Source organism: Coptis chinensis, chromosome 4, assembly GCF_015680905.1.
Source record: "Coptis chinensis isolate HL-2020 chromosome 4, ASM1568090v1, whole genome shotgun sequence".
Lineage (NCBI taxonomy): Eukaryota > Viridiplantae > Streptophyta > Magnoliopsida > Ranunculales > Ranunculaceae > Coptis > Coptis chinensis.
The window spans coordinates 6,250,514-6,275,304 of NC_141459.1; the positions used below are offsets into that span (position 1 = coordinate 6,250,514).

Sequence of the window (24,791 nt, forward strand, 5' to 3'; positions counted from 1 at the left end):
AACATGGCTAATCCATTTAATCTATCTTGTGACATGCTTGATCAAAGGTAAGATTTTATCAATTTCAACTTTGAAAAACTCCTTTCTCCGGATACAATCAGAATCGGTATAGTGAGTAATATTCTCAGCCATGCATTTGGAAAACAACTAACCGTTAACTTCAAATGATCCAACACATCACCTTTCTTTATGCCTTCGGCAAATCTTCTCAAGATCTTTAGTTCGAAAATAACTCTCTCCCATCAATATCGACATCGTATAATACTTTTCAAGGTTCTCACAAGAAGCTTTTAAACTAGCATTATTTGCAGAAATCATACAAAAACCCGAAAATTCCTTCAAATTTTTTAAATTCTTCAAATCGACTCCTTAATGAGGAAAGAGCTTGGTCAACTATATAAATGAAGTAGTGGATTCTGAACAATTCTTCAGCAGATTGTGGCAATTCTTCAGTGACATTATCATCAAACTGTCTTTTTCTACGAATGATGCGTTTTTCATGAAAAACAGGTTCAACTTGCATATCAGCCGCAATCTCCTTAGCTTCCACCATAGCCTCATCAAATCCAGTTACTCTGTACCTTTCAAAATATGAAATGAGTCCTTCCAACTTCTTTATAGCTACATCCATATGCATGTCTTCTTTTTGCAAGAGTTTGCTAACATAGTTAACCTTGTGACAATACATTGTACCAAATAATCATACCAACCAAAATTCAAAATTTTCAAGCTCATGTGTTGCTAGAGACTCAAAGATCACTCTTTGTTTTGGATCATCACTAGTATCAACCAAGTAAAGTAAAGCATCTCGAATCAAGCTCTCTTTTATCGTTCTTAAGAGTAAGACCACCTTTAACCTTATCTTTAAAAACTTGCCATCGCTTTGTAGAAGAAGAAAACACCGAATATATACGTTGTACCACTCCGAAAAAAGATACAGCTTTTGGACAAGAGTTCGCCATATCACATAGAGCAAGATTAAGCGTGTGACAACCGCATGGAGTATAGAATGCTCTAGGATTAACTTCGAGCAATCTATTCTGTACACCTTTGTGTTTCCCTTTCATATTGGATCCATTATCATAACCTTGGCCTCTTATATTACCAATGTCGAGTTCAAGAGTATCTAGCATATCTTTCAGTTTATTAAAAAGTCCCAAACCTGATGTGTCATCCACCTTCCAAAATTCTAGAAAATATTCTTCTACCTTCGTTGGACTCGTTGAAACATCCACACACCGCATAACAAGAGACATTTGTTCTTAAGTGACTTATATCGTGTACAATCAAGGATGATCGAGAAATACTTTGCATCTTGGATTTTCTTCACAATCAACATTTAACCTCACCGCCAACATTTCTATCAATTCATTCTAATCTTGTGACCGAGATAATGATAGTGAATTTCACTCTTTTGAATACGCTCGAGGTGTTTTACGATAACCGGATCAAATTTACCCATCATTTCAATTATACTCAAAAATTCCATTATTATCTTCATAAATCTTTTCATGCTTCCCGCGAAACGGCAAATTATTCTTAGCAAGAGTTTTCACAACAACAAGTATCCTCTGTAACAATTCCCTCCAATGTTCCCTTTCTTTCGAAATCTGTTCCTGAAGATGTTTATCAATTGTTTCATTCTTGCCAAGTCGATCCACCAATTCAATCCAATATTTTAGACGTCTTTTATGATGAGGACGTTGTTCATATTGTTTAAGCCTTGTCGTGAGATTTCTCCAATTGTCATATCCTTCATCAAACCGAGAGGTATTTGCATTTTGCTTGAACAACTTACAAATGAAACAATATACCTTGTCTAAAGCGTAGAATAGACGAGCCAACTTCTATCTTGCTTCTCCCCATTCTCCAAATGTTAAATAAGTGGAAGAAAAACGCCCTTCCTTCAATTTCTAGGAAAATTACCACTATGATCTCTTATTGACCCTTTTGTACTAGTAAGTCTCTAAAAGTTTGGTCAATCTTATCCCAATTTCCCGATCATAATAATTCACTGGGTCCCTCATAATCATTATTAGCTTGTGCATGTTCTTCAATCACCACATTTCCAGATTCCACATTATCTAATTCTTCACACTCTTCATTAACTCGTTCCTCATTTACCAAAACCCTTCATTAATCCGTTCCTCATTTACCAACTTTCATGCCCTTCAAGCATTTGTTCATCATTTATTTCTTCTCCAAAGCCATTGTGATTCTCACTACCTCGTTAATGGGATTTGCATTTGAACTCTCTTCTTGTTTTAGGTGGTTAAGAAAGAACTTTTTATAGCTCCTACTTGAGATTGAGCCATTGCTTCCATTCTTTGTTTCTTTTTCCTTTTTTCATGACCAGAGGGATATGTTCTAGTGCGTGCCATCGAAAAAATCCGACAAAACAACAACAACTTGATAATAAAATCAACTAAAAGTAACTAAATCAGCTTGTTTTATGAACTAAAAGTAATAAAGTCAAGTGTTCAATTCAACTTCCTAGGCATTAAGAGATTAAGAGAAGAATCTTACTTGTTTTCTGAACTTGATATTGTTTCGTTCTGTGGGAGAAACGGTTTGGGTTCATTGGTATATGATTTTTTTTGTCTTGTTCAGTACTTGTCTTGATTTCGTTCTGTTTCGTTATGTGACTCAAAAAAAGCTAAAACGAATCGATTTGGGTTTTCTCTTACGGCTGAACTCTAAAATGGACTTTTGTGTTGATGTGGACCTTTGTCTCTGTGCGTGGGCTATATCATAAGTTAACATGGTAGTGGGTTGAAGTGGTGGACAGGGCCCTTAAAATTAGCAAACATTTGGGGGCCCTATGCAAGGCATTAGGCAACATAGGCCCAGGGCCGGCCCTGGGTTTATTGATTGGTTTTGGATATTATCAAAACTCTCCTAAAACCTAATTAGTTCGTTGATCTAACAAAAACTAGTACCTAAGATCCAAAATTTCCTTGACTACTACGTTTGACTTTCTCAAATATGCATGAGAGTACGAACTCTTGTTAGCAATTCGAGATACCACAAAAATAGGATATGGGAATAATTCAAAAATTATTTGGTGACTTAAAAAAATGGTATGATCAAATATTCGGTCAAAAATTCACAATACAATAATTATGTTGTATTTAATTAATACATATTTTAAATGTTTAGTTGTAAAAATTTGGAAGCTAAATATTCGAGATAATTTACTAGTAAATATTAATAATAATTGTCATTCTTTACAACGTAACAAACATATCCAAACAATTTAACTACGAAACATTGAAACCAATTGAACAATTCACATAAATATATTCATTAACTTGCTATTGAATTCCACCAAACTTCATATGACAATTTAAATATTACCCAAAAAATATGAATAGAAACATAAAATACATAAAAAATAACAAAACAAAACATAATTTTCTTTCAATTTATTTTTTTAACAACCAACAATTTTTTAACCGAATTTTTGAAAAATTCGTCAAAAACCATATTATACTTTTTAAGAAAAAATCACAAATTATTCCAAATCTTTCAACCATTCCAATTCGAAAATATTAAAGTATGGCGCTTCAAAAATTCGATTTGCCAATTGGGCGAATTGCTAACAAGGTACGAACAAACCCGCAGTCCTAAATACATTTTAGCTATCCATTTTCAACTAAAAAAATATGGGTTCTTCGTAAAATAAAAATGTGAATACTCACAACATTGTGTGGGTGCTAAAACCGGCTCAGGTCCTGTGGCTACGACCACACCCATCTCACTAGGCCAGTATCCTCCAAATAATCTGGGGTCTCAAGGAGACTCTGACTTGAAACCACCTTGAAAGTTTAATGCACTTTGACCAGCTCTATTATGCAATCATTTAGTCCTGATTTTATTTCTAGACCCTCTTTGAGTATATAAAGGATGTTCGAACTTCTGGAACCTAAATATTTCCCACGGTTGTGGTTTCTCATAAATAAATGCTCAACGAAGAAAATGAAGAAACTGGAAAGTTAAACAGTACCCATAATCTAGAGTCTGAATAGTGATGTGAAGTCCAAGTTCATGATGTTTTATGCATTCATCTACAATTAGAGTAGTCAATTAGTTACTACAAATTACATAAAACACACCTGCCCGTTGCATGAGACTACTCTCTACTGTATCTTCCCTTCATAGCTAATGGCTCCATAAAAAATAGCCAAAACTAAAGGTTCTGGTATCCATCTATCCACCCAAGGACAAACAGACCTGAGGAACAAGTCAATAAAACTATGTAACATTTCAAACCTTTGTAAGGTTTTCATGCAGTAACCTGTTCTCTACTATATCCTTCCTTGGTTCAAGTATCCAGTTATCCAGTCCACCTGAAGAGGAAAATTCAGATCTGAGCAATTGACGAGTCCAAATCAATAAATACTACATTACAATGTAACAACTGAAACCTTAAAATACCTTCTTAGTGAATTAACATCCTTACTTCAACTAGGTGAAACGTTCATATACTTTAAATGTAAGATGAAGGAGTGATACGGAAGAGCGAACGCCTCATGGTGAAGTAATTTTAGATTTTCAATTCTGAGGATAAAAAGTATTTTTATGCAGATAGCTTCATCCTTCAGTTTAGAGTTTAGACAACAATAAATTAACATTAAAAAGATTGTAAGAATTCTAAATCTTGAAGCGTGAAACCAAAGAGCAATGATGCAGTTGAAATTGTGAGAGAAAATATAAAACACATATATATCAAATTAATAACAATAAATGGAGAAAGACTAATTCATCTGCTGACCTCAGATTTCAGGATAAAGTAATTTTTGACGGTCTTTGCCTGCATAATAATAGTTCTTCCACCATTCACTCCTACTTTGAAGACTTGAACAATCAAAAACAGCCAAAGTTCCTCAACCACATGTAATAGCTCTGAACACTTCACAGGAATTGACCTGGTATTAAAAGTAAAAACAAAGGCAATAAGAGGCCCACATAATATGAAATATGCATTACAGAGAAATTTGAGCTGGAGACTTTCAAAAACTAAACCGAAAACAAGACAACAATAGAGTAAATTTGCGGTTAATAAACAAAACATAAACTAGTATTGTTCAACAAAAGACCACTCAAGGGAAAAAATACAGCATGCATTATTGCTATGATCCAAGGTTCTGGTTTTGGGGGATATGATCAACCCATAGTCTGATATTCCAATACAAAATAACCAAAGATATTATCTGTCTAAATCAGAAAATTTGATGAGAGCATTCAATTCTCCTGACAAGATACCATCTATTAAGGAATTACCTACAAAATTTCCTTCCTGCACCAACTGAGCATGAATGCACTGAAATCAATTCAAAGTTCTCCCAAATGAATCCACTATATCTTAGATTCCATTGAAGAATAACATTCCAACTGAGCTCAGGATTGGGTTGTTTGTGGACTCAAATTCTGTATTTCAGTGCTCAACGTTGCCAGTGGTGAACTACAGAAGATAGTTTACTCCCCTGGCTCCAACAGCTTATCCTGCGAAGACGTATGGTTCTGAGAATTTGTCCCTATGAATTCCTGAAGTGAGTTCCAGCTTGACTTTTAAGACAACTGATACATGAGAAGCTAATCACAGCATAGCCGTAGTTAACAGGAAATGATGTTTTAATCTCACTTAATGTGGAGCCCTTTGCCCAGCCACGACAACTCCATCGAGAGCTTGGTCCTGTCAGACTTTGCAATGAAGCCCCTTTGAAAAGTACTCCAACTGATTGCCCTTGTATGTTTCATGAGAGGGACTTGGAAACTGAATACAAATGGGAATTGCTGTGCTGTAATAGCTAAATTACCTAATCACTTGGAACTTGTGACATACAAGTACTCAGTGCTCAAAATTGTTTAAACACCATACCGAGAATGCACCCACCAAACATGCAAACGTATTGCGTCCTCCTGTTATCCACATTGTGCCCAGTTCCAACTTCCCCTTGATGTAACTATTTTCACTGTGTGTTCAGAAAGCATAAAAGCTTAAATTATTCCCCTTTCAGATCCAAGGTGTCCAACCTTCGTACATGTTACATAGATTATCTACACTGGTAGCTTGCTTAAGAAGATAATCAACTTGCTCAGTAACACTGATTTCCCTGCAAAAAGTACCAACAACATCCACAGAAAATTTAATCAGCTATATTGGAAGAGCTCTTAAACTGAAACTTAAGTTAATCACAGATACCTGTTGTTGTCAATATCTCGACCATTTAGTTTCATCTCCACTCGCCTTAGCACAGATAAAGCGTAAACGCTTTTACCTATCAAACAATAGTTGCAAACAAAATTAAGAACTCGAAAACTTCTTAAATGCACTAGGTGCTTCTAGTCTGAAGGACAAAACTGAGACCTTCAAGTGAAAGACATATAAACCATGCCATACAATCCAACAGAAACACCATACTCACAAAATTAAGTTTTTCAAATCTTTGGGATAATCTAAGTTTGGCCCATCTCTAAGTGGAAAATCCTATGGAACTATACACAAAAACACACGAAACAGATTGCAAAGATTTGAAATTCAAGTATTATATGTAATATATACCACAAAAACGTGCATAAGAAATGATCAAGTACAAGACAATGAAGTTATGCATAATATAACGACAATAACTGTCCCACCTACCATATCATAGACAACCATTTTCTTTAGAAAGGGGGCAGGAAAGTGGCGGGTGAAAAATATTTACTTTACGGAGTTAATGAAAACTTGCACAAAATTGCTATGGAATAAATTGGAATTAAGAGGAATTTAAAAAAAAAAAAAAAATTATGCCCACATAATGTTATTATCACATGGCACAATGTGCCTTCAAGTTTCCATTTGCTCCATCGACAGCAAACGCCACTAGGTAAATTTGGATTCATGACCTTCAGCAAGCGTAATGCTTGAATAAATACTGAAAATCAAAAGCATAACTCTTACATTACGATCTATGATTATTGCCATTCTCGTTTGAAATATGAATTTGATTCTTACCTCTTTTTACTCGATTTCCACACTCTACAGAAGGAGCTACTTGATTCGCATTCTGACCTTTTACTTGATCCAACACATCTGTTTCATCTTTACCCTCAGAATCTACCTCCTCTAACTTATCTGAAGGATGTGAAGGGTTTATATCTTTAGCTGTAGATTTGACATCAGGTTGTTGCGAAGCTTCAAGATGGTCACTTGGATAATCACATGGCTGAATGACAGGGTCAGTAGAATGATTCTTGACATAATCAGTTTCTGATTGTGCAGGCAAAGAACTTTCTACTACATTTGAATATCTTACGTCCTCGCTGCCACTAAATTGATCTGTCACACTTGTTTCACCAACAACACTAAATTGATCTGATTGTGTAGGCAAACTTGTTGCCCCTGAGGAACCATAAGACCCTGAGCTGCTACTGTATATGCTTTCAGGAGGAGAGATCCATCCTTCATCTTCAAATGAACAGTCACCATCATTAAGAAGCTCAGGGTTGCTTCCCCCATTCATTTGTGGGAGGAGATCCCGCTCCTTGTCAAACAAACCTGGATTACTTTCAAGGTCGGACCTTGACAAACCGATTTCTTGTGACCTTACTGCCTCACTCTCTCCCAGTCCTTCCAGTGCCTATGACGGTGAAATGACAGTATTCAAAAATTATTTATGAATAACCAGCAACTTGGAAAAACAGAAAACTACAAGAATAGTAACCAAAAAATGTATATGCTAGGGCAAGGTCTATCTTCCAGAGTTCCCCATCCTCCGTGTTTTGCAGGCATCTCACCATTTCCTCAAATTTCCCAAAAAGTGGGGCATTCTGTCAGTTTGAGCAAACCGCAAAATGGGACCAAGTTTGAAAACTTATTATAAAACTTCGAAAACGTGTCAGAATCCAAAAGTTTATGAAACCCAAGATTATAACACGTTTTTGGATATCCATAACCTATGATGAAGGTCAAATCCCCAAGTTTTTGTCACGGCCTACTTATTTACACCAGATACCCACCAAATCATGGTTGTATTTTAGAAGTATGAAAAATTCATAGAGGGAGATCCTGCACGTACTAACAAGACCCACTTTTAAAACAATGCTTATCTACACTATTTAAATCAAACTCAAAGTTCTCCCAGATCGACTCATGGCTTGGACAAATTGGCCGTACCCATTGGGACCAGTGCGTTGGAAAACAGATAAAAAAGATTAATGTATTGAAAAATTTCACAAGTACAGATGTTAGAAGTGCCCCAACATAAGATTTTAGAGCATGTTGCGTCCTATTAATAAGTAACTTTCTGATTGAATGCTCCAAATTATGAGATGGCAGTCCAGTCTACAGCTAGTTGTGCCTACGGCTATGAAGGGAAAGGTTCACTAAGGGTGATGACCCTCTCATTGAGCACATGTTTAAATTTATCAAAACAGTGATTTCCAGGATCATCTATAGGCCAAGATTATTATATTCATAATAAAAAGATTTTTTTTATTAAAGGAAGAAATTACTTTGTGGAGGTTCCCTGCATGGAGACTTGCAGTTCGTGCAAGCCTGGTCAACATGGAATGGAGCTCTTTCACAGAAACAGTAAGTGAGGGAACCAAAGGCTTTAATGACTGAGAAGTCTCCCTAACCCTCAAACAATATGACTGGTATATTGCTTGTCCATGAAAAGGAGGGATCTCCATCTTGCTTTCTCTGTCCTTGGAAATAGCATCCGTCATAGCAGCCACATCCTTAGAAAGCATTGATTCGAATGGAAGAAGGATTGTATTTGCCTACATAAAGAGAAGACCAAGATCATAGCGTTGATTATTGAAACTGCAACTCATTGACTAGAAACTGAGTCATAAAGCTAATAAGCAAAAACTTAAAATAAATATATAGAATAAAGTAGAGAAGATTCAGCTTGAAAAAAAAGGTGAAAAAAAGGGAACCTTTGAGAGATCAGTCATAAGAGCAGTGTGTACTGCAGCAGCCTCCTTCCCTAAACTGTGAACATCATGTAGACCCTCGGTTATTGCCAGAACCTTCAGATAAAAAAATAGGGTGTTAGCAAAGAAAATTACCGAAAACTATTGATGACATAATGTCCAATTTGCAAATAAATATTCAATAAAAACATATAGAACTGGTAATGCTTATTGGCCTAAAACTAGAATAATGTCCACCATTCAATACTCTAAATGTTGCATTGGTTTTATGAGGTGAGTTACTCTGTACACTTAATTTTTTTTTATTACCTTACTTATGTTTCTGTTTTGCTGCAAGTAAAGCTTATGCTGCAGGATATGTCGAGTAACTAGTAAACCTGTGACAGGTCAACACTCAGTTGCACTGGATTTGAAGCAAGGGTAGGCGGAAAAGTGATTTTCTCCATTAGTTGGAAATAGTTAGCTATGAAAACTACAAATGCTGGACCTTTCCCACAATTCTGAAGAAAAGATGAATTGCTAAATGCTAAACAAACAAATCCAGCATCAGGATTTCATACAGGACTACATCTTATAAGGAGACAGATTTCTTGTGCATAGCATGTATTTTCAAACCTCTTCAAGCATTGATCCACACTCAGAAGTCAGAGCAGTATGTCCCCTTGCAACTCGGCCAAAAGAAGATAGTGCCACGCTGGCTTCACAGGCAAAATCCCGCATTGCTGCCAGTGTGCTTTGCAGATCACCTGCAAATACACATTTCAGTATAAGCTCTCCCCCTCTTGAGAAACAAACAAACTACACAGTTTCCTGGTTTTCCTAGAAAATGTTTGAGCAACAAATTCTGATGCATATCAAAAGTCAGTGAACACAACATTATAACGCATGCTAGCTGAAAAATTGAAACCTTTACCAGACGCTGACTTTGCCACAGAAGAAGCACTGCAGAGTTCACTACTGGTAGAAATCAAGCTATTGGAAGCAGCTTCCAAGCTGCTCTTTGCTTGCTTCCACTCTTGTTCAACACCTGATAATTAAGATACACAAGAAACAACGGATAACAACATATTAACGCAAACTCTACGATATGTTAACAAAGAAATCAACTTTAACTTCACTGGGGAAATTAATTGAGTAAATCTGGGAACTAACATGTAAAAGAATGATATGTGACATCCAGCTTTGTCAGAGCATTTAAATAAGCTTGTTGCCAGGACCTCCCATCCTCCCCAGAAATATGCAAAATACCTTCTCTAGATGCTTCAAACTCCAATACAGATGAGCAGATATTGATAACATTTGACGCTTGCTCTCGAGCCGCCCATAGAAGCTGCCGTCTTCTCTTCAGGTGATCATGGAACTCAGGAGGAATGCCTGAGCTCTTGCCCGAGGCATTAGCACTGGGAGTGGGACCAGCACAAGCCCACCCCATTGCTCTCTCAAGCTGTCCCTCTGCTGACACAGAAGTCCTTTCACAAGCTTGCAGGCACTCAACAGACCTGGCTATCGCTGACATAGCAGATTGTACATTGTCTAATAACTTACGTCTGTCAAGGTTTAAAATGGTGGTGTATATACTGTCATCACTTGAAATAAACTTCTGAGCTATAAGCTTATTTTTTTGTAGATAAGGAAACGAAACATCATGCATCCATTCAATCTGAACAATCTCTAACATTGTTTTGTGAAGTGCTTCCTTGAGCTCAGCCACCTGCCTTTTCATAAGGGAGGCTGCTGACATCGCAGCTCTAGCAGTCTCATGTGCAGTGCAATATTCTTCAAGCATAAGCTGTACCCGCTTCACAGCTCCACCATCTCTTTTTACGAGCTCATAGCCAACTTCTTTTGTTGCCTCAGTCAATTTGTTCAGGTGCTCACTTTCCTTCTCTAACCGAGCCAAGAAAGCAGGAGCAACCCGCTCTCTCAAGTACTGCCCAACATGTTCTTGAAGTTGTGTTTCTAGTTTTTTCTTCAAAACATTGTAAAGTTGATCAAATCCTAAAGTATGATCCACAGAAGAGGATATGTCATGTATGCAAGAATCAAGAATGGAGTCCATGATACACACTTTCCAAATGAAGAAGCAATGATTGCTCAATAAGCTGCCAAACTTCCAGACTGATTCTGATATAGAGTATCCGGAAGTCATCAAATCCACTACATTATAGGACCCATTTGAGTATGAACCAGCATGAGCATCAAATGAGGAGACTATTTTATCAACAGTTTCCAATTCTGAAAAAGGTCCAGCCAAGGAAGCCAAAATGGCTTGGCTTCTCAATATATGTAGATCCCTTGCTTGGTCGGCATTAATTAGAGATAACAGACACTTTTCTGAAGAAACTAGGGCATTTCTAATACCATTTTCCCTCTTTATGACAGTGGACTTCCTCTCATCTTTCTGGTTCCAGGATCGATGGAGTTGGTCTAGTTGTTCTCTACAAGCTTCTTCTTGGGATGCAAGCTCTTCTGCCTCTTCCCATGAAAGATCATCTCTTCCCTTAGCTGCAGCTTCTTCAAGAGCCAATTGCTGTTCAGTGATACGCCCAACCTTCACAAAGTAACTTTGCTCAAGCTCTGCCAAGGATGCCCTCTCTAGTTCTGCCTCAACCAGCTGTTCCAGTGCCGTATCCATGGATCCTCTGATCTGTGAAAGAGATCCAAATGCATCCATTACTTCTGAGTTATATGAAACAACTGATCTTATCAACTCTGGGAGAAAGACTTCAGTCATTCGCCCAATCAAGATCCTACAAGAATTCAAACTGGCTCTGAATATCGAAGCCCAGTTCCCTTCAAAAGAATGTTTTGCATGATCCATATCTGTACTTAAATTAGGTAAATCCATGCCAATAAACTGACGGAGTTCATTTATGTACCCTGAGACGAGTATGCACTTCTCTATTTGTTCTTCAAATTCACGGAAAATAGACACTGAATGATTGTGTGAAGTATCTTCTGCATGTCTCCATCCGACCCCTCCAGTACTCGATATGTTAAATACCTTACCTTTTACCTCATTATATAGAGCAGTTGCTGCTACATGTAGAACAGATAACACCTTTTCCTTTTTCTCTTCAAGTTCCCTTTGCATCCTGACATCCCTTGAGACACCCAATTGAATAAAAGATCCATCTTCTCTCTTTGAGAAACCAGCAGACTGCATATACTTAGTGAAAGCAGATAGTAAACGATCCTTAGCTTTTGCCTCAGTGTCTGAGCCAATAGAGTTTACTAATTCAGAACACTCTTCCTCGACCTTTTCTATCTCTGCTACATATTTCTCCACATTATGACAAAGATCATCATGCCTCACTTGGAAAGATTCAAGACTATCTCCTTGTGTCTTTGAGATAAGGTCAGCAGCTTGTCTATGGGCAAGAGATAAAATATCAGGGGAAAGATTATTTACTGATAGTTGCAGAAGTTGTGCCCAACCATGCAAGGGACTAGTGGAAACGTAATTTAATGGTAGAATTCTCTGCAATGCGGATGTATACACCTGGAGTGCTTCAGTAGCACAAGAAATTCCATCATCCAACTCAGTGATGAGCTGAGAAACATCCCCATCTAAATCATGACAATGCACCTGGGTTGGCTCAGGGACAATGGTCAACGGCACCCCCGCAACCACAACAGCAGATGTAAGAGATAAAGCTTCTTGCATGCCTCTAAGTGCTTGGACTTCAGGCAAAGAACCACTTCGTAAAGCATCAAGGACTTTTCCATGCTGCTCCAGCCATATTGCTGCCTCTTGGGCTTTCTCACCTGCAACGGATTTTGCTTGAACAAATTCGTGGGCCTGTACTTCAAAGGCAGCATGGATTTTCTCTGAATTACGTGTTGCTTCAGCAACAATTGACTTCACAGTAGTTTCATGCAAAACAAGGTTTGACCTCTCTTTGTCGGCACGATAGAAAAGGGTAGAAACAACCTCATATTGATTTAAAACATCTGAGAACCTCTGGAACAGGTACAAACGTTTACATAGTTAAAGATTATTATCAATTGTAGCTAATAGAAATTGAAATCCAAAATACTGGAATACATTATTCCATACCTCGAGTGCGAATTCAACAGCAGGTAAGGTAACAAGTAAAAGGTCATGGTGTTCCTGGTTCACAAATTAGAACAATCAAGCATTGCTATGCATTAATAAAAATAAAAAATGATGTGAACATAAAAAACTCTGTTGTATTATCAAGATTATAAAGGTGATGTCTCTGTCTTCTTCACTTTTTCCTTAATTAATGATTAATAGAATTATGGTTCCCTCATGAAAGTTAGAAAGGCACTATAAGAGTACAAAAAATTGTATGTAACAAGATAGAATAAAAAATAGAAAGTGAATGTCATTTATATATACACAGTACATTTAGCCATAGAATCATATCCAATTTTAGTGCAATATCCTTGGATACTCATATCCAATTTTATCAGGATTTATCATATCTCAGTCCATTTGGTGTAGAATACAATACTCGTATCCAAATCCATGCTTCTAAGATAGTACAGGAATCTTGTAAACTGTGACTGAGTTTAATTAGGAATAACCGTCTGTATTTCCAAAACCAAAACACTCCCTTACAGTCCTGTTATGCACCAACACTTGAAATGCAGCCTCATTCATCTGAACCTTATAATTCCACAGAAAACAATGAAACTAAACCTACCCAACAAAAATGGATTAGCACTTTAGCAGCGTCTTAATGAAAATGAAAAATGTCAGTACAACGTTTTTGAAAACACATATAGGCTAAATTACTAATAAATGACTAGAGAATACTAGAAAAGTAAGTAAATGATAATTATGTCATAAGACTGTTGGTTTCCCCTTTTCAAGAGAACAGCTCATCCTAAATGATTTTACCTTTGTACATAATACGTATGCAACTAAGTGTTTACATAAAGAAATAAATGTTCAGTAAAGATATATGGGCAATCCTGTCGAAAATAACAATCATTTAATACCTTGAGATTTGATGATCCAAATATTTAGGTTTTGACAGTTACAATTCTATATTCTAAGATGGCAATATCTACAAAGTTTTACATCATCTTGAAGACACGCAGAAGTACACATACAACTCCTGTGAAATTTAAAAATAAGGGGGGAGTGGAGAGGGAGAGAAAAGAAAGGGAAATAAATAAATAAATAGATAAAACTTAAAATTGAATAACACATATCATAGGCTAAGAGCTGCAAATGCAGAAGTACCTGTATGGGAACACGAATCTCTTGTACGCGAGAGGCAAATAAGCTCAAGCTAACTGCCAACTCCATGCCTTTTTTTTCTTCACCGCCTATTGTTGCCTCATCGTGATTATCTCCACGTGTCCACTCTACTAATGGATCCCAAACAAAAACGTCCAACAACATTAATATTATGTCCTTGTTCTTCCTCAGGACACCAAGAACTGCCTCGCAGTTCGCTCTAAAGGTACCCTCAGTTCCCGTCAAACCTAGAGCCGCTTCAATTGTCTGAGTAAGGCGAAATGGGACAATCTCTGGAATTTTTAATCTCCTTCCCTTATCAAAACACACATTGTAATCTATATGGACAACTTCTCCACTACAAAAGTCCAAAAGAATGTTATCCAAATGTCTATCTCCCAGGCCGAGAACATGCCCTACCATGCTCATGGCTGCCACGCTCCCAGAATATCTACGAGGGAGGAAAATATAAATAGGTCAAAGAACAGAAGCACTACAAAAAATTACCTTGGTGATATGTTAACTAGAAAACAACATTTAGATTAAATAATTTGAGAAGTCAAAATATGCATATATGATGCAGTTGCAGAAAACAGTGAAGTTCTCTTGCATGTTAACTGGTATACTACGTTGTACAAATAATGAACATCACGTCTGAGTCAAAACCAAGAGATAATAAATATGCAACATGTTTCTAAGGATATGAATTACAACATTAAGGTGTACAACTCTACCCGAAAAAAATGCTAGATTGGGGATATACTAACTTCCAAACTAATACCAAAAAACGAAGTTGAACAAATGATTTAAATAACATAAAAGAGAAATGTGCTAAGCATTAATGCATGATCGAAATTGTCGTTAGGTATCAATTTTGTTAATTGGTCCGTTATTCCATTTCAAAGGGACAATCCCGCTTGTCGTCTTGCACAACAGTATCAAATCTGCCCACACATAAATAAGAGGATTTGGATCGATCAACTACTACTAATGGTACCAAAGAAAAGAGAAGAGTTTTATAATTCAGTGTCAGATTCTGTCAACTGATTAAATGGTTTCAAGAGAGATCATTCACTATTCTCTAGCCTTGTATGCAACCTTATCCCCACTTTCATCTGTGTACTTAACTCTATCCAATATCAAACATTTCCCTATAACATTCACCCCCTTACTCTTCAATTTTAGATCTCATTCCCTAACTATCTACAAAAGTTTTAAAATTATGGCAAGAAGCTTAATTATTTATGTTACAACACATTAGAAATTATCTGTGGCCAAAATTAGACTATACAATTTGAGTTTCTCACAGACGACAATAAATAACAGTAGATACAAATAGCTATGCATACATAAGATAGCAGTTATAACTGTGTCAAGATGTGCATGCGCAGACGTACTATATTCATTCTTGTCAGTGTAACAAGAAGTAAACTGACTTTCTACAAAATCGATCAGCAAATATCAGCTCCAAGAAAAACAAAAGCGCCCAACAGAATGAGTAAATTATAAATATTAAGTTCGACAAAATGAAATTTTCAAGAATTTGAAGATGGGGCATTCATATGAATATATGTAGTGATTGCTTGGTCAAACAGAGAAAAATAGAGGGTAGAACGGTAGAATGTGCAGGTTCTGAGAGGAGAACCTAGAGTACCTCATCAATTTTGAGCTGAAGGCCTTGAATCCTTCACTAGCGCACCAAATTTCTTGATGAAGAAGTTGTCTAGGAGTTTCCTTCATAAGATCCAGAAGAACTTTTCGCTTCACTTCATGGGGCCAGTCTCTCCGGGAGATTACCCTTCGAATTCCTTTCTCCTTAAGTGCTGGAATAATTTTTCCATAGAACATATCACTTGGTCGGGGAACAGGTGGAGGAGCAGTAATATTCGTAGCGCCAGCAGCCATTCCAGAAAGCTGCATTAGTTGCACACGGTTTTGCCACGACTTGAAGACACTGTATATGCTTACAACGTTGTCTACCCATTGAATAAGACCAGCTCTACCACTGATTGGTGTCACAGAGTAATAACGGATAGCAAGGGAACGACTACGCATATTAGAGGAGTAGCGCAAAAAGCCATTAATAGCTTGCAAAAGCTGCATAATTCTAGCATCAAGACGTAGATCCTCTCGCCCTTTCAAGAGATATGTATACTTTTCACCATCTGAGCCTAGCATAGCAATTTTCTTGGGTTTGGTCTTGGTTGAGAGGACAGTCACTTGCTCACAAAAGGAAGCAATGGTAACAGTTCTCTGAAGATCAGGAGAAGCACCACCAGCAGATTCAGGTGAAACTTGCTTCTCGAGACCAGGCATTGGAACATCAGAAGATGATAGCAAGGCCAGCTGTGGGGCAACATCACTTAAATGAATAGATGATTTCCTGTGATACGATGCTAAAGAAGCAGCAATAGTGTCAAAAGGACGCCACACATCCCCAAGTGCTGTTGCAGATGCTGGAGGAGTTTTAAAGGCCAAAATGGCAGATTTTAGTTGTTCTCCAAACTCCTTCTGGAACCTTGTCTCATGAGGAGTTTCAGGTTTTCGAGAAGTTGAAACTAAACGACGCTCCAAGGCCACAACAACGGGAGCCATCATAGCCGAGTATTTTGCAGCATTTATTTTGTTTTTCTCACTATGACTAAGAGTGACATTCTCAGCAATCCGTGCAGCTTCCTCTCTCAGCATATTTATGCGCCTTATGACATCTGAGCACAAAAAGTGGCAATCATGCACAAAGAGACTAGGAGTAAAAGCACATAAATTTGGTCTTACTAACAAAATAACCAGAAACCACATTAAAAGTTGGAAACTCAAAGGTAACATCAAGAAATGATAGAAGATTGTGACATTTTGTGCTCCAAAACACACCTGCATGGAGATCTTGAAGGGTGCTAAGCCATAGTTCCTCCCAAAGAACGGTTACATTTCCTAGCTGATTTATCATGAGTTGAACATCTTGAACTAATCTTGGGTAAAGCTTGCTCTGCATTAAGAAAAGACATTCTAATATTTTCATACTCCAACTTACACCAGCAAAATTATGTTCCGGGATAAAAATCAATTTAAAAATAAAAAAATAAAAAATTGCAACACCCCAGAAAATCACTTTTATTATTTATTTTTGCCTTTCTTGATCACTATTATATTGACATAATCCAAAAAATGACATCAACACCCCAAAACAAACTTTAAATTTTCAGTGCTTGATGGTAAAACATCCCTCGAAAATGCACAAACTAAAACTCAACCTTTACTGCAAAACCATAACAAATGGAACTAAGCAGAATATATTTTCCTTGTTGGTCTGAAATATTAGGGATAGGAAGCCCAGTATAAGAACAGGGGCATACCAAACAATATAAAACTTTTACTGTAAAATTCATATAAAAGTAAAACCACGATGAATGCAATGCTTGTGCACAGATCAAATGACCATAACAAAAGGACATGAAAAGTAACCAAGAACAAAAGAAAGGAACCATTAAAAAACAAAAACCTAAAACGTGAATAAAGAAAAGAACAACACAAACAAAGACAAAAAGGCCATGAAGATTTACAGGACAGCAAAGAGAACCACAAATGTAAATATAAATATTTGGAAGATAGACTGTTACCAAACACCCTAGTATGTGTTGAAGCTCCTCTGAAGGCTCCAGTTCAGATGAATTTATATCAACTAGTGTAGGATACACTACAGAACAAGGAGATTGCCTAGCCAACATCATCAACAAGCCCTCCAATTGCTTTCGAACGACTTGCTCTGGATGGGTAGTTAACTGGGCAAACAGTTGGGGCGTAATTTCCTGCATAAAGAAGAAAATAGAAGCTAAATTAAATACTTTCATTAAGTGAAATACTCCAGTAGACTTGTACTATAACAAAATCCAACCTGCCATGGCAACAAAGGAGCTGTTGAAAGACCAGTTTCAAGGGTATCTCTCAACTCCACTCCATAGTTGAGAAGAATATTTAGGAGATATAACATAGCCCTGAGAGTGTGGCATTCAGTCTTTTGCTTCAGAGAATAAAGATTAGAGCTAACTAGATTGCCTTCCCAAAGGGAAGATGAATATGAAAGGTATTGCAAAAAACCATGAGCTGCGTGCCCAAAGAGGTTAACCCTTCTCTGCCTCAATGACCGCCAAACATAAACCAATTCATTGACTGAAGATGAAATCTCCCCTTTATCTAGGGCAACATCGGTACGGAGTAAAAACAATTCCAACTCAGATGCTAAAGTTGCAGAGAGGCGTTCACCGTTGTAGTCTTCTACCCCAGGTGCTCCACCTGCAGCTTCAATTATGTTCACCACCTGATGAACCAAAGCATTCACAGGATTTTCGTTTCTCTCACATTCGCCATAAGCAGGCCATACAATGCATTCCTCACCTGCACCATCTCCATTGTTCACATATCTCTTGTTCTGAAAAAGCTGTAAGATGGTATTTTCCACTGTTGAAATCTCTTCGTTGGTTAGATGAAACCTATTTGGAGAAACTTCAGGAAGAATAATGGGAGACAAAACAGAAGTCTGGAGAACAAGATCATGTTGTATGGAGAGGGAGAGCTTCGCTTGGCTATAACACCAAGAAGCATAAGAAAGCCATGACTTACCCATTGTGGGACAGAGTATAGACGACATCTTCGAAGCCGTACCCACAATTTCCTCAAGAAGAAGCTCAAAGTTGGGCTCAGAAGCTACAGTCCCACTGCTTAAAGAGTGCCCATTTCTGCTGACAGAAGAATCATCAGAAGTTTTGAACCCCTCAAGCATCTTAAAAACGATATTTTCCAGACTAATGTCAGAGTAATTCTGTCTCAACCAAATTGAGAGTTTCAAGAAAGCCTTTGCCTTCAGACTGTTCTCAGTAGTATCAGGGATGATTGTTGTTGGAGATATCAAATCAGGGCTTACAAATGACCAGAGACTAGTGAAGGCATCTTCAGTATGATTTTCAGCATGCATCAGCAGGATCTCCTCATACTGCAAATCTAACGAAAGAAACTTGCGATATACCTCGTCGGAGCAACTTGCAATATTATCTTTAAGATAATGGCTCAAACGATGTGCCATAGCAAAATTGCTCTGCTTACGGGATAGATTCATCAATTTCTGACAAAGCTGTAGGGTCATGGGGAAATTTGGGAGCACAGTACGATAAACACGGAAAACCTTTAGCCATAGATTACAATCTTGATGAACTGTACTAATTGGAGATGCCATAACTTGATTATAAGAGTTCATAATTGTCTGAAGTTCTTCAGATTGTTCTTGCCCACCCCTAGGTTTGTAGCCTTCTTCAAAAACAGAAATGCAATGCAATTGGGTAGCATATGCCGCTGCCTCAGTTAATCCATCGAAGGGAAGAACAGACAACACTTCATCCAGCATCAGCTTGGCCTTCTCTATTTCCCGTGGTACCTTATCTACCTTCCCATCACTTTTAAGAAGCATTGCTTGCAAGAGCATCTGCTCACTCCGCTGCAGTGCTAGTTTTGGATCAAGTGTGAGCATATTACTGGTTTTTGGCGTCAAATCCAAGTAAGACCATGCTGCCTGATAATCTCCCTCATCAAAGCGTGCCAAAGCATGAACAGCATTTATTTCGTTTCCAGCAGCAGTTAAAGCACCAGAATAATCCTTCCCAGCATGCTTCGCGCGAAGTGCCTGCAACTCCAATAGCCAGGATTCTAGAGACTTCCAATCAGAAAGAGCGGTATAACTCTCGATTACACGTTCAATGACAAACTGTACTCCGTCAGAACCCATTAAACTGAGTTCCTCCTCAGTCTGAAGCAGGTGTGAGAACTGAGCAGCTGCCCTTTCGTACTGCCCCTGAGCCTGATATACAAGCGCTGTGATCCACGTAAAAGATCCTAAGATCCAAGTCTGACCTCTAACCTGATTTTCTTCCATACACAAGGAAGAGAATGTCATTTCAGTCCATCTTTGAAGACCAATTAAAGCCTCTGGTTCCCGACTTCTGCACAAAGCCAGCGCTGCATGCCGAAGAATCCTCAAGATATCACCAGCAAATCTGTTTTTGAGATTCTCAACTCTCTGTGCCCTGGGTTTGTCCTTTAAAGTTGATGCCACTAGATTTCGGAGTTCTTGCAAGCGTACTGCACAATAATGAAATATCGCATCTTGACTATGCAGTGCCAATCCAGCATTTAGCATTGGCTCAGATATGCGAGAAAACCACTCCTCGCAAACCTTCTTGTTTGCACGAAAAAATATAGAACTCTGCTTTGTAGCACATGGTAGCACTAAAGACCCATCATAAGCATTATATACATTTTTCTTGAGGGCTTCTACAAAATCCAAAAATGACCGCATAGGTAATAAGTGAGCTCCAGATAGACTTGTACTTAAGCTAACATCATTTTGTTCAGATTCCAATTGCAAAATATGTGATATATCAAGAAGCATGCGTTCCAAGGCTGCAAACGTTTGTGAAGGTCCGCCGAGGTTTGTTCGTAGGCGGACAGTGACACAGTATCGCGCTGCTTCATGTATAGACCACCACAAAGCAGCCAGGTTGTTCACTGAGCAAATTTTATCCAGCATATTTTCCTCCATTGCCAAGTCCATCCATAAGCCATCAGACCCATGATGTTGTGCTTCTTCAATTTGACACGAAGTAAAGTTCGGTGTATCATGGCAGCTGTGAATGAGACGTTGGATCCAAGAAGAAAGTGGAACCTTCCATTTTTGTGATATGTAACTCAAAATGGTAACAAGTTGCTGTGAATGGAGTTTCTGGGGCAATTGCTTGAGTGCAAATAATTGCTTCCAGTGCAGGTAAGACCTATTCCCAACCCTAAGAATGTCAGGCCTACATGTGATATTCAGTTCATAGTCAAATAGACCACACGTGTAAACTGTTATAGGCAATACAAATGAAAGAACCTTTAAGAATGCATTTTTTATAGAAGTATCAGGATCACCAAGTTTCTCGAGGATGACTCCTGCAATTTCATACAAATTTCCAGGGTAAATAAGCCTTGCTTGCAAAAGCGTTTCTAAGCCTGACGCAACACAGGACCTCACTTTCGGCTCCCTATCTGAAGCTGCATTCAAAAGAGCAGGAATCAAGTTACCACCTATATTAACAAACCCACTTTCTTCATGATGTCTTTTGACCAAACTCTCATCCTCCTTTACAGTTACAACAGCCTTACAAAAGCTATGAACCCATTGCAGGGCTTCTAATTTAACCGTAAGAGGTGAAGAAGCATGGAGAGACTTAACAAGGAACGTGTTGTACTTCTTTAAATACTCAATGGCCACACTGGAAACTGCATTCTTGGAAGTATACTGACTGGCAAACTTTTCATCTTCAAGACCAGCAGGAGTCTTCTTGCTTAAATTTTTTCTTACAAAGAACTTACTTAAGAGTTCAACTTCACTGAGCTTGTTTAAGGTCCTCAAAACACTGACTTGAACCTCCACACAACCTCGAATAGGTGACTCGAAAGGATTCAGCTTTTCAAGAATACTAGACACCATTTTCACTGACCTCTTGTTATAGCACGCCGCAACTTCTGGCTGGCCCAACAAGCTCCCATCACCACTTCTTAAGGAAACGCTACCCAACAAGACCTTCAAATCAAACTTAAACAATGCAATTAACTCATGTTCAGAATATGGTTCATAATCTGCTATACGATTGATCTCTTTTTCAGAATCCAAACTTTTTTGAAGCAGCGACTTTAATAACTCTAGCTCCTCAATCAATAATGAAATAGACTGTTCAACAACTTCATTACTCCCATGCTGGAGCAAGAACAGATATGAAGCTGCACAACCCCCTGTCACAAGGGGATTCGGATGCAAACGCAGCTGACTAACAGACGAATCAAACTGCAGTATTTTCTCCACAGCCGACGGAAGAATACCAAGCTTTTGTAAAGCAAGTAACTGCAGATTCGTCTTCAAAATACCATGAATCTCAACAGACCTAACCTTGCGAGACCCAACAGAAGTATTCCCATTCCCATTACTACCCTTACTCAAACTCTGGAACAAGACATCAAATGTAACCGGATAAAAACTCGAAAACTTTTCACACAAAATCTCAGCCAAAAGTGTCAAACATCTCCACAACTCAGCAATCTGTTTCCCCCACCCAAACTTCTTCCCAACCATAGACAAACAATTCAACAACTGCGGAACCATCCTAATAACCGGCTCCCTAATCTGATCAAGCATACTCATCTCCAACATCTCCGTAGCCGCAACTTTCAAAACAGTCAAAAAACACGACAACAACGCAACCAATCTCCTAAACTGGTCATCTGTCCCCGGACTCTCGTCTTCAACCAAAACATCCATATCACCTAAAAACTTGGACAACAACCCTAACGAAAAATCCAAATTACTCAACCAATGTTTCCTAAACTGCATAAAACTATCCATAATAACCCCTCTATCCCCCTCCAATAAATCCGGTACTAACGCCCAACCAAGTAACAAGTCAACAATATCAACAAAATGCAACCCGAAAACTCTAAAAAACTTCACCGACACTAAAACTAAAACACTCAACAAATGATTCAATACATTTAAGGAGGTTCTTTCGTCTTCGAGTACTTGTTGACATGATTTGAGTATAGGTATAATATGTCGTTCAACGGAATTAACTTCACCAATGTTAATATATTCAACAAGTGATTGTAATGCCAGGTCAGCATTTCCATTTTTTCTAAGTAATGGTAATAGTAAATTTACAAATCTATCTTGTATTAATATTTGAGTACTACTTAACACTCCACTTAATGCTCCGTACCCTATAGCCGCCGCTCTACGCACCGCATATGACCTGTTGTAAAGAGATTAAATTATAACTAACGGTTGAGATTAGATTGATTTTTTTTTAACAAAATTGAGTTATGAGATGCTTACGTGTCGTTGTTGAGGAGAGAAGAGAGACCTTGAGAGACCTTGAAAGGATTGCAAGGTGGAGAGAATTCTAAAAGCGGAGATTCGAGAGGCTTCTTCGTTTTCTGAGTTGTTTTATTTTTTGGGAGAGGAAAGTGGAGGAGTGGGAAATGAGGAGAGAGTTTGGAGGGTAAAGAATTGCGCGGTGGAGAGAATTTAAAGCGGAGATTCGAGAGGCTTCGTCGTTTTCTGAGTTGTTTTTATTTTCTTTTGGGAGTGCGACTGAGAGGAGTGCTGCTAACTGTTGTTGTTGGTGGTGCAGACCTTGCATTTTTTAATTTTTTTCCTCTCCCTCTACTCTTTTGTTTAGTTGGCGCGTTGAGAGGATTGGTGGACTTTTGGATCCAGGCCCAAAAGGAGAAAAGTATCTACCGATATATTGGATTCCGGATTTTGTACCAAATATCAAGCAAAATCGATATCAATCAAGAAAGTTGAATTATATATTTATCTTCTCACTTTTATATATACTTCTACTATTACAGATTTACATAACCCCCTTTATTGATGATAAACCAATATTCCGAGTTTCATTGGCCCAAGTTTATTAGTAAATCAACAACAGCATGTGAGTTGGATTAGAAATTAACTAGATTATTAATTGTGAAATTAAACAGAAAAAACCCTTCGTTCTCCAAACTTTCGTCTCCCTTTCAATTCTCCACTATCACCATGCTGGCCAACACATGTTGGTTTAGGAATTAATTAAATGTCTTAATTGTGAAAACCCTTGGTTCTCACTTTGGCCATTATGACAGTTATTTCTCCTTAGCGGTGAAAACATGTTCCATTATGATTAATCAAGATTTATCCCATCTTTGGGTTATTAGTTCAATGCATTTGCTTTAGTTTTTTTTCTTTTTCTTTGACAAATTGTTCCATTATCCCATCACCTTTAATTATTTTTTGAGGAGTTTTTTGAGAAATTTGTTACATTTTCCGTTAGTTATTCATGTTTGTTCCATTTTCAATGGAAGTTCATTGCATTAAAATTAAACTTTTTAAAAAGAAAAATAAAGATTAATCCACTTTTCCAATTTTTCGTTTTTTACCCAATTGATTTGGAAATGGAGCTTTTCCATATTAAACAAATTTTTGTTATTTTAATGCATTTGCAAAATATTTGCTTTAGCTAACCCCCCAAATTTTGTTTTGGAAAGGAAATGAAAGGAAATAGATAAATAGGAACTTACTACTAATACACTTTATTCACTCAACAATACAATTATTCCTTTCCATAGCTTTTGAAACAAACACGATTATTCCTTTTCCTATTCTTTTAAATTATGCACTTTTTACTTTCCTTTCCCCAAAATTTTTTTTTACCAAACACATACCATTTAAAATTATTTCCTTTCCATTCCATTCCATTCCATTCCATTTTAATTATTTTTTATTTTCCGACCACCCATTTTATTTCCTTTCCTTTCCATGAGTTAAAATTTAACAAACACACACTTAAGTGGATGTGACTCCTGTTCTTCTACATATTGTGGTTCCCTTCCATTTATTTTATTTTGCACATCAATTATCTCTTTCTCCCATTCAAGTTGCACCGTATATTGATGGCAAAGAAGTTTAATTATACAGTAAAAATTGTGTTTCTAGACTTGAACTTTGAACTTTCTATTTGATTGTTTATGAGAGTTGTATTTTGGAATCCAACTTTAATTTCCTTAACCACATTTTGTAGAGTTATAACAA

The 24,791-nt window shown here is 37.6% G+C and overlaps 2 protein-coding genes across 9 annotated transcripts; both read right to left on the minus strand.

Moving 5' to 3' along the window:
* Positions 1 to 301: 301 nt before the first annotated feature.
* Positions 302 to 688, minus strand: LOC147501486 (uncharacterized). Its single transcript, XM_086604317.1, has one exon. It carries the CDS (start codon positions 686 to 688, stop codon positions 302 to 304), a length of 387 nt encoding a protein of 128 aa, XP_086460443.1.
* A 3,304-nt stretch (positions 689 to 3,992) lies between these two features.
* LOC147501487 (uncharacterized) lies at positions 3,993 to 23,391 on the minus strand. Of its 8 annotated transcripts, none has more exons than XM_086606554.1 (20): positions 23,174 to 23,391; positions 23,052 to 23,084; positions 18,033 to 22,968; positions 17,758 to 17,946; positions 17,012 to 17,126; positions 15,795 to 16,848; positions 14,144 to 14,591; positions 12,986 to 13,039; positions 10,078 to 12,889; positions 9,839 to 9,952; positions 9,541 to 9,671; positions 8,929 to 9,021; positions 8,500 to 8,769; positions 7,001 to 7,625; positions 6,801 to 6,920; positions 6,206 to 6,281; positions 5,820 to 6,116; positions 5,288 to 5,695; positions 4,775 to 4,928; positions 3,993 to 4,349 (listed from the first exon to the last, which is right to left on the minus strand). In XM_086606554.1, exons 1-17 carry the CDS (start codon positions 23,356 to 23,358, stop codon positions 6,017 to 6,019), a joined length of 11,355 nt encoding a protein of 3,784 aa, XP_086462680.1. In that variant the 5' UTR covers positions 23,359 to 23,391; the 3' UTR covers positions 3,993 to 4,349; positions 4,775 to 4,928; positions 5,288 to 5,695; positions 5,820 to 6,016. The 8 variants fall into 8 exon arrangements, with proteins under 8 accessions (XP_086462680.1, XP_086462677.1, XP_086462682.1 ...); XM_086606551.1 differs by having other exon boundaries at positions 5,284 to 5,695; XM_086606556.1 differs by lacking the exon at positions 6,801 to 6,920 and having other exon boundaries at positions 5,284 to 5,695.
* Positions 23,392 to 24,791: the final 1,400 nt, after the last annotated feature.

What these genes read in the sequence shown, in the direction of transcription:
- LOC147501486 (XM_086604317.1), bottom strand. Translation starts at nt 688, where the DNA reads ATGTATTGTCACAAGGTTAACTATGTTAGCAAACTCTTGCAAAAAGAA.
- LOC147501487 (XM_086606554.1), bottom strand. Translation starts at nt 23,358, where the DNA reads ATGCAAGGTCTGCACCACCAACAACAACAGTTAGCAGCACTCCTCTCA. An exon ending in CACATATCATTCTTTTACAT is followed by an intron (nt 9,953 to 10,077) that starts GTTAGTTCCCAG and finishes CTTAATTATCAG; the next exon opens with GTGTTGAACAAGAGTGGAAG. An exon ending in TGGAAATCGAGTAAAAAGAG is followed by an intron (nt 6,921 to 7,000) that starts GTAAGAATCAAA and finishes TTTGATTTTCAG; the next exon opens with TATTTATTCAAGCATTACGC.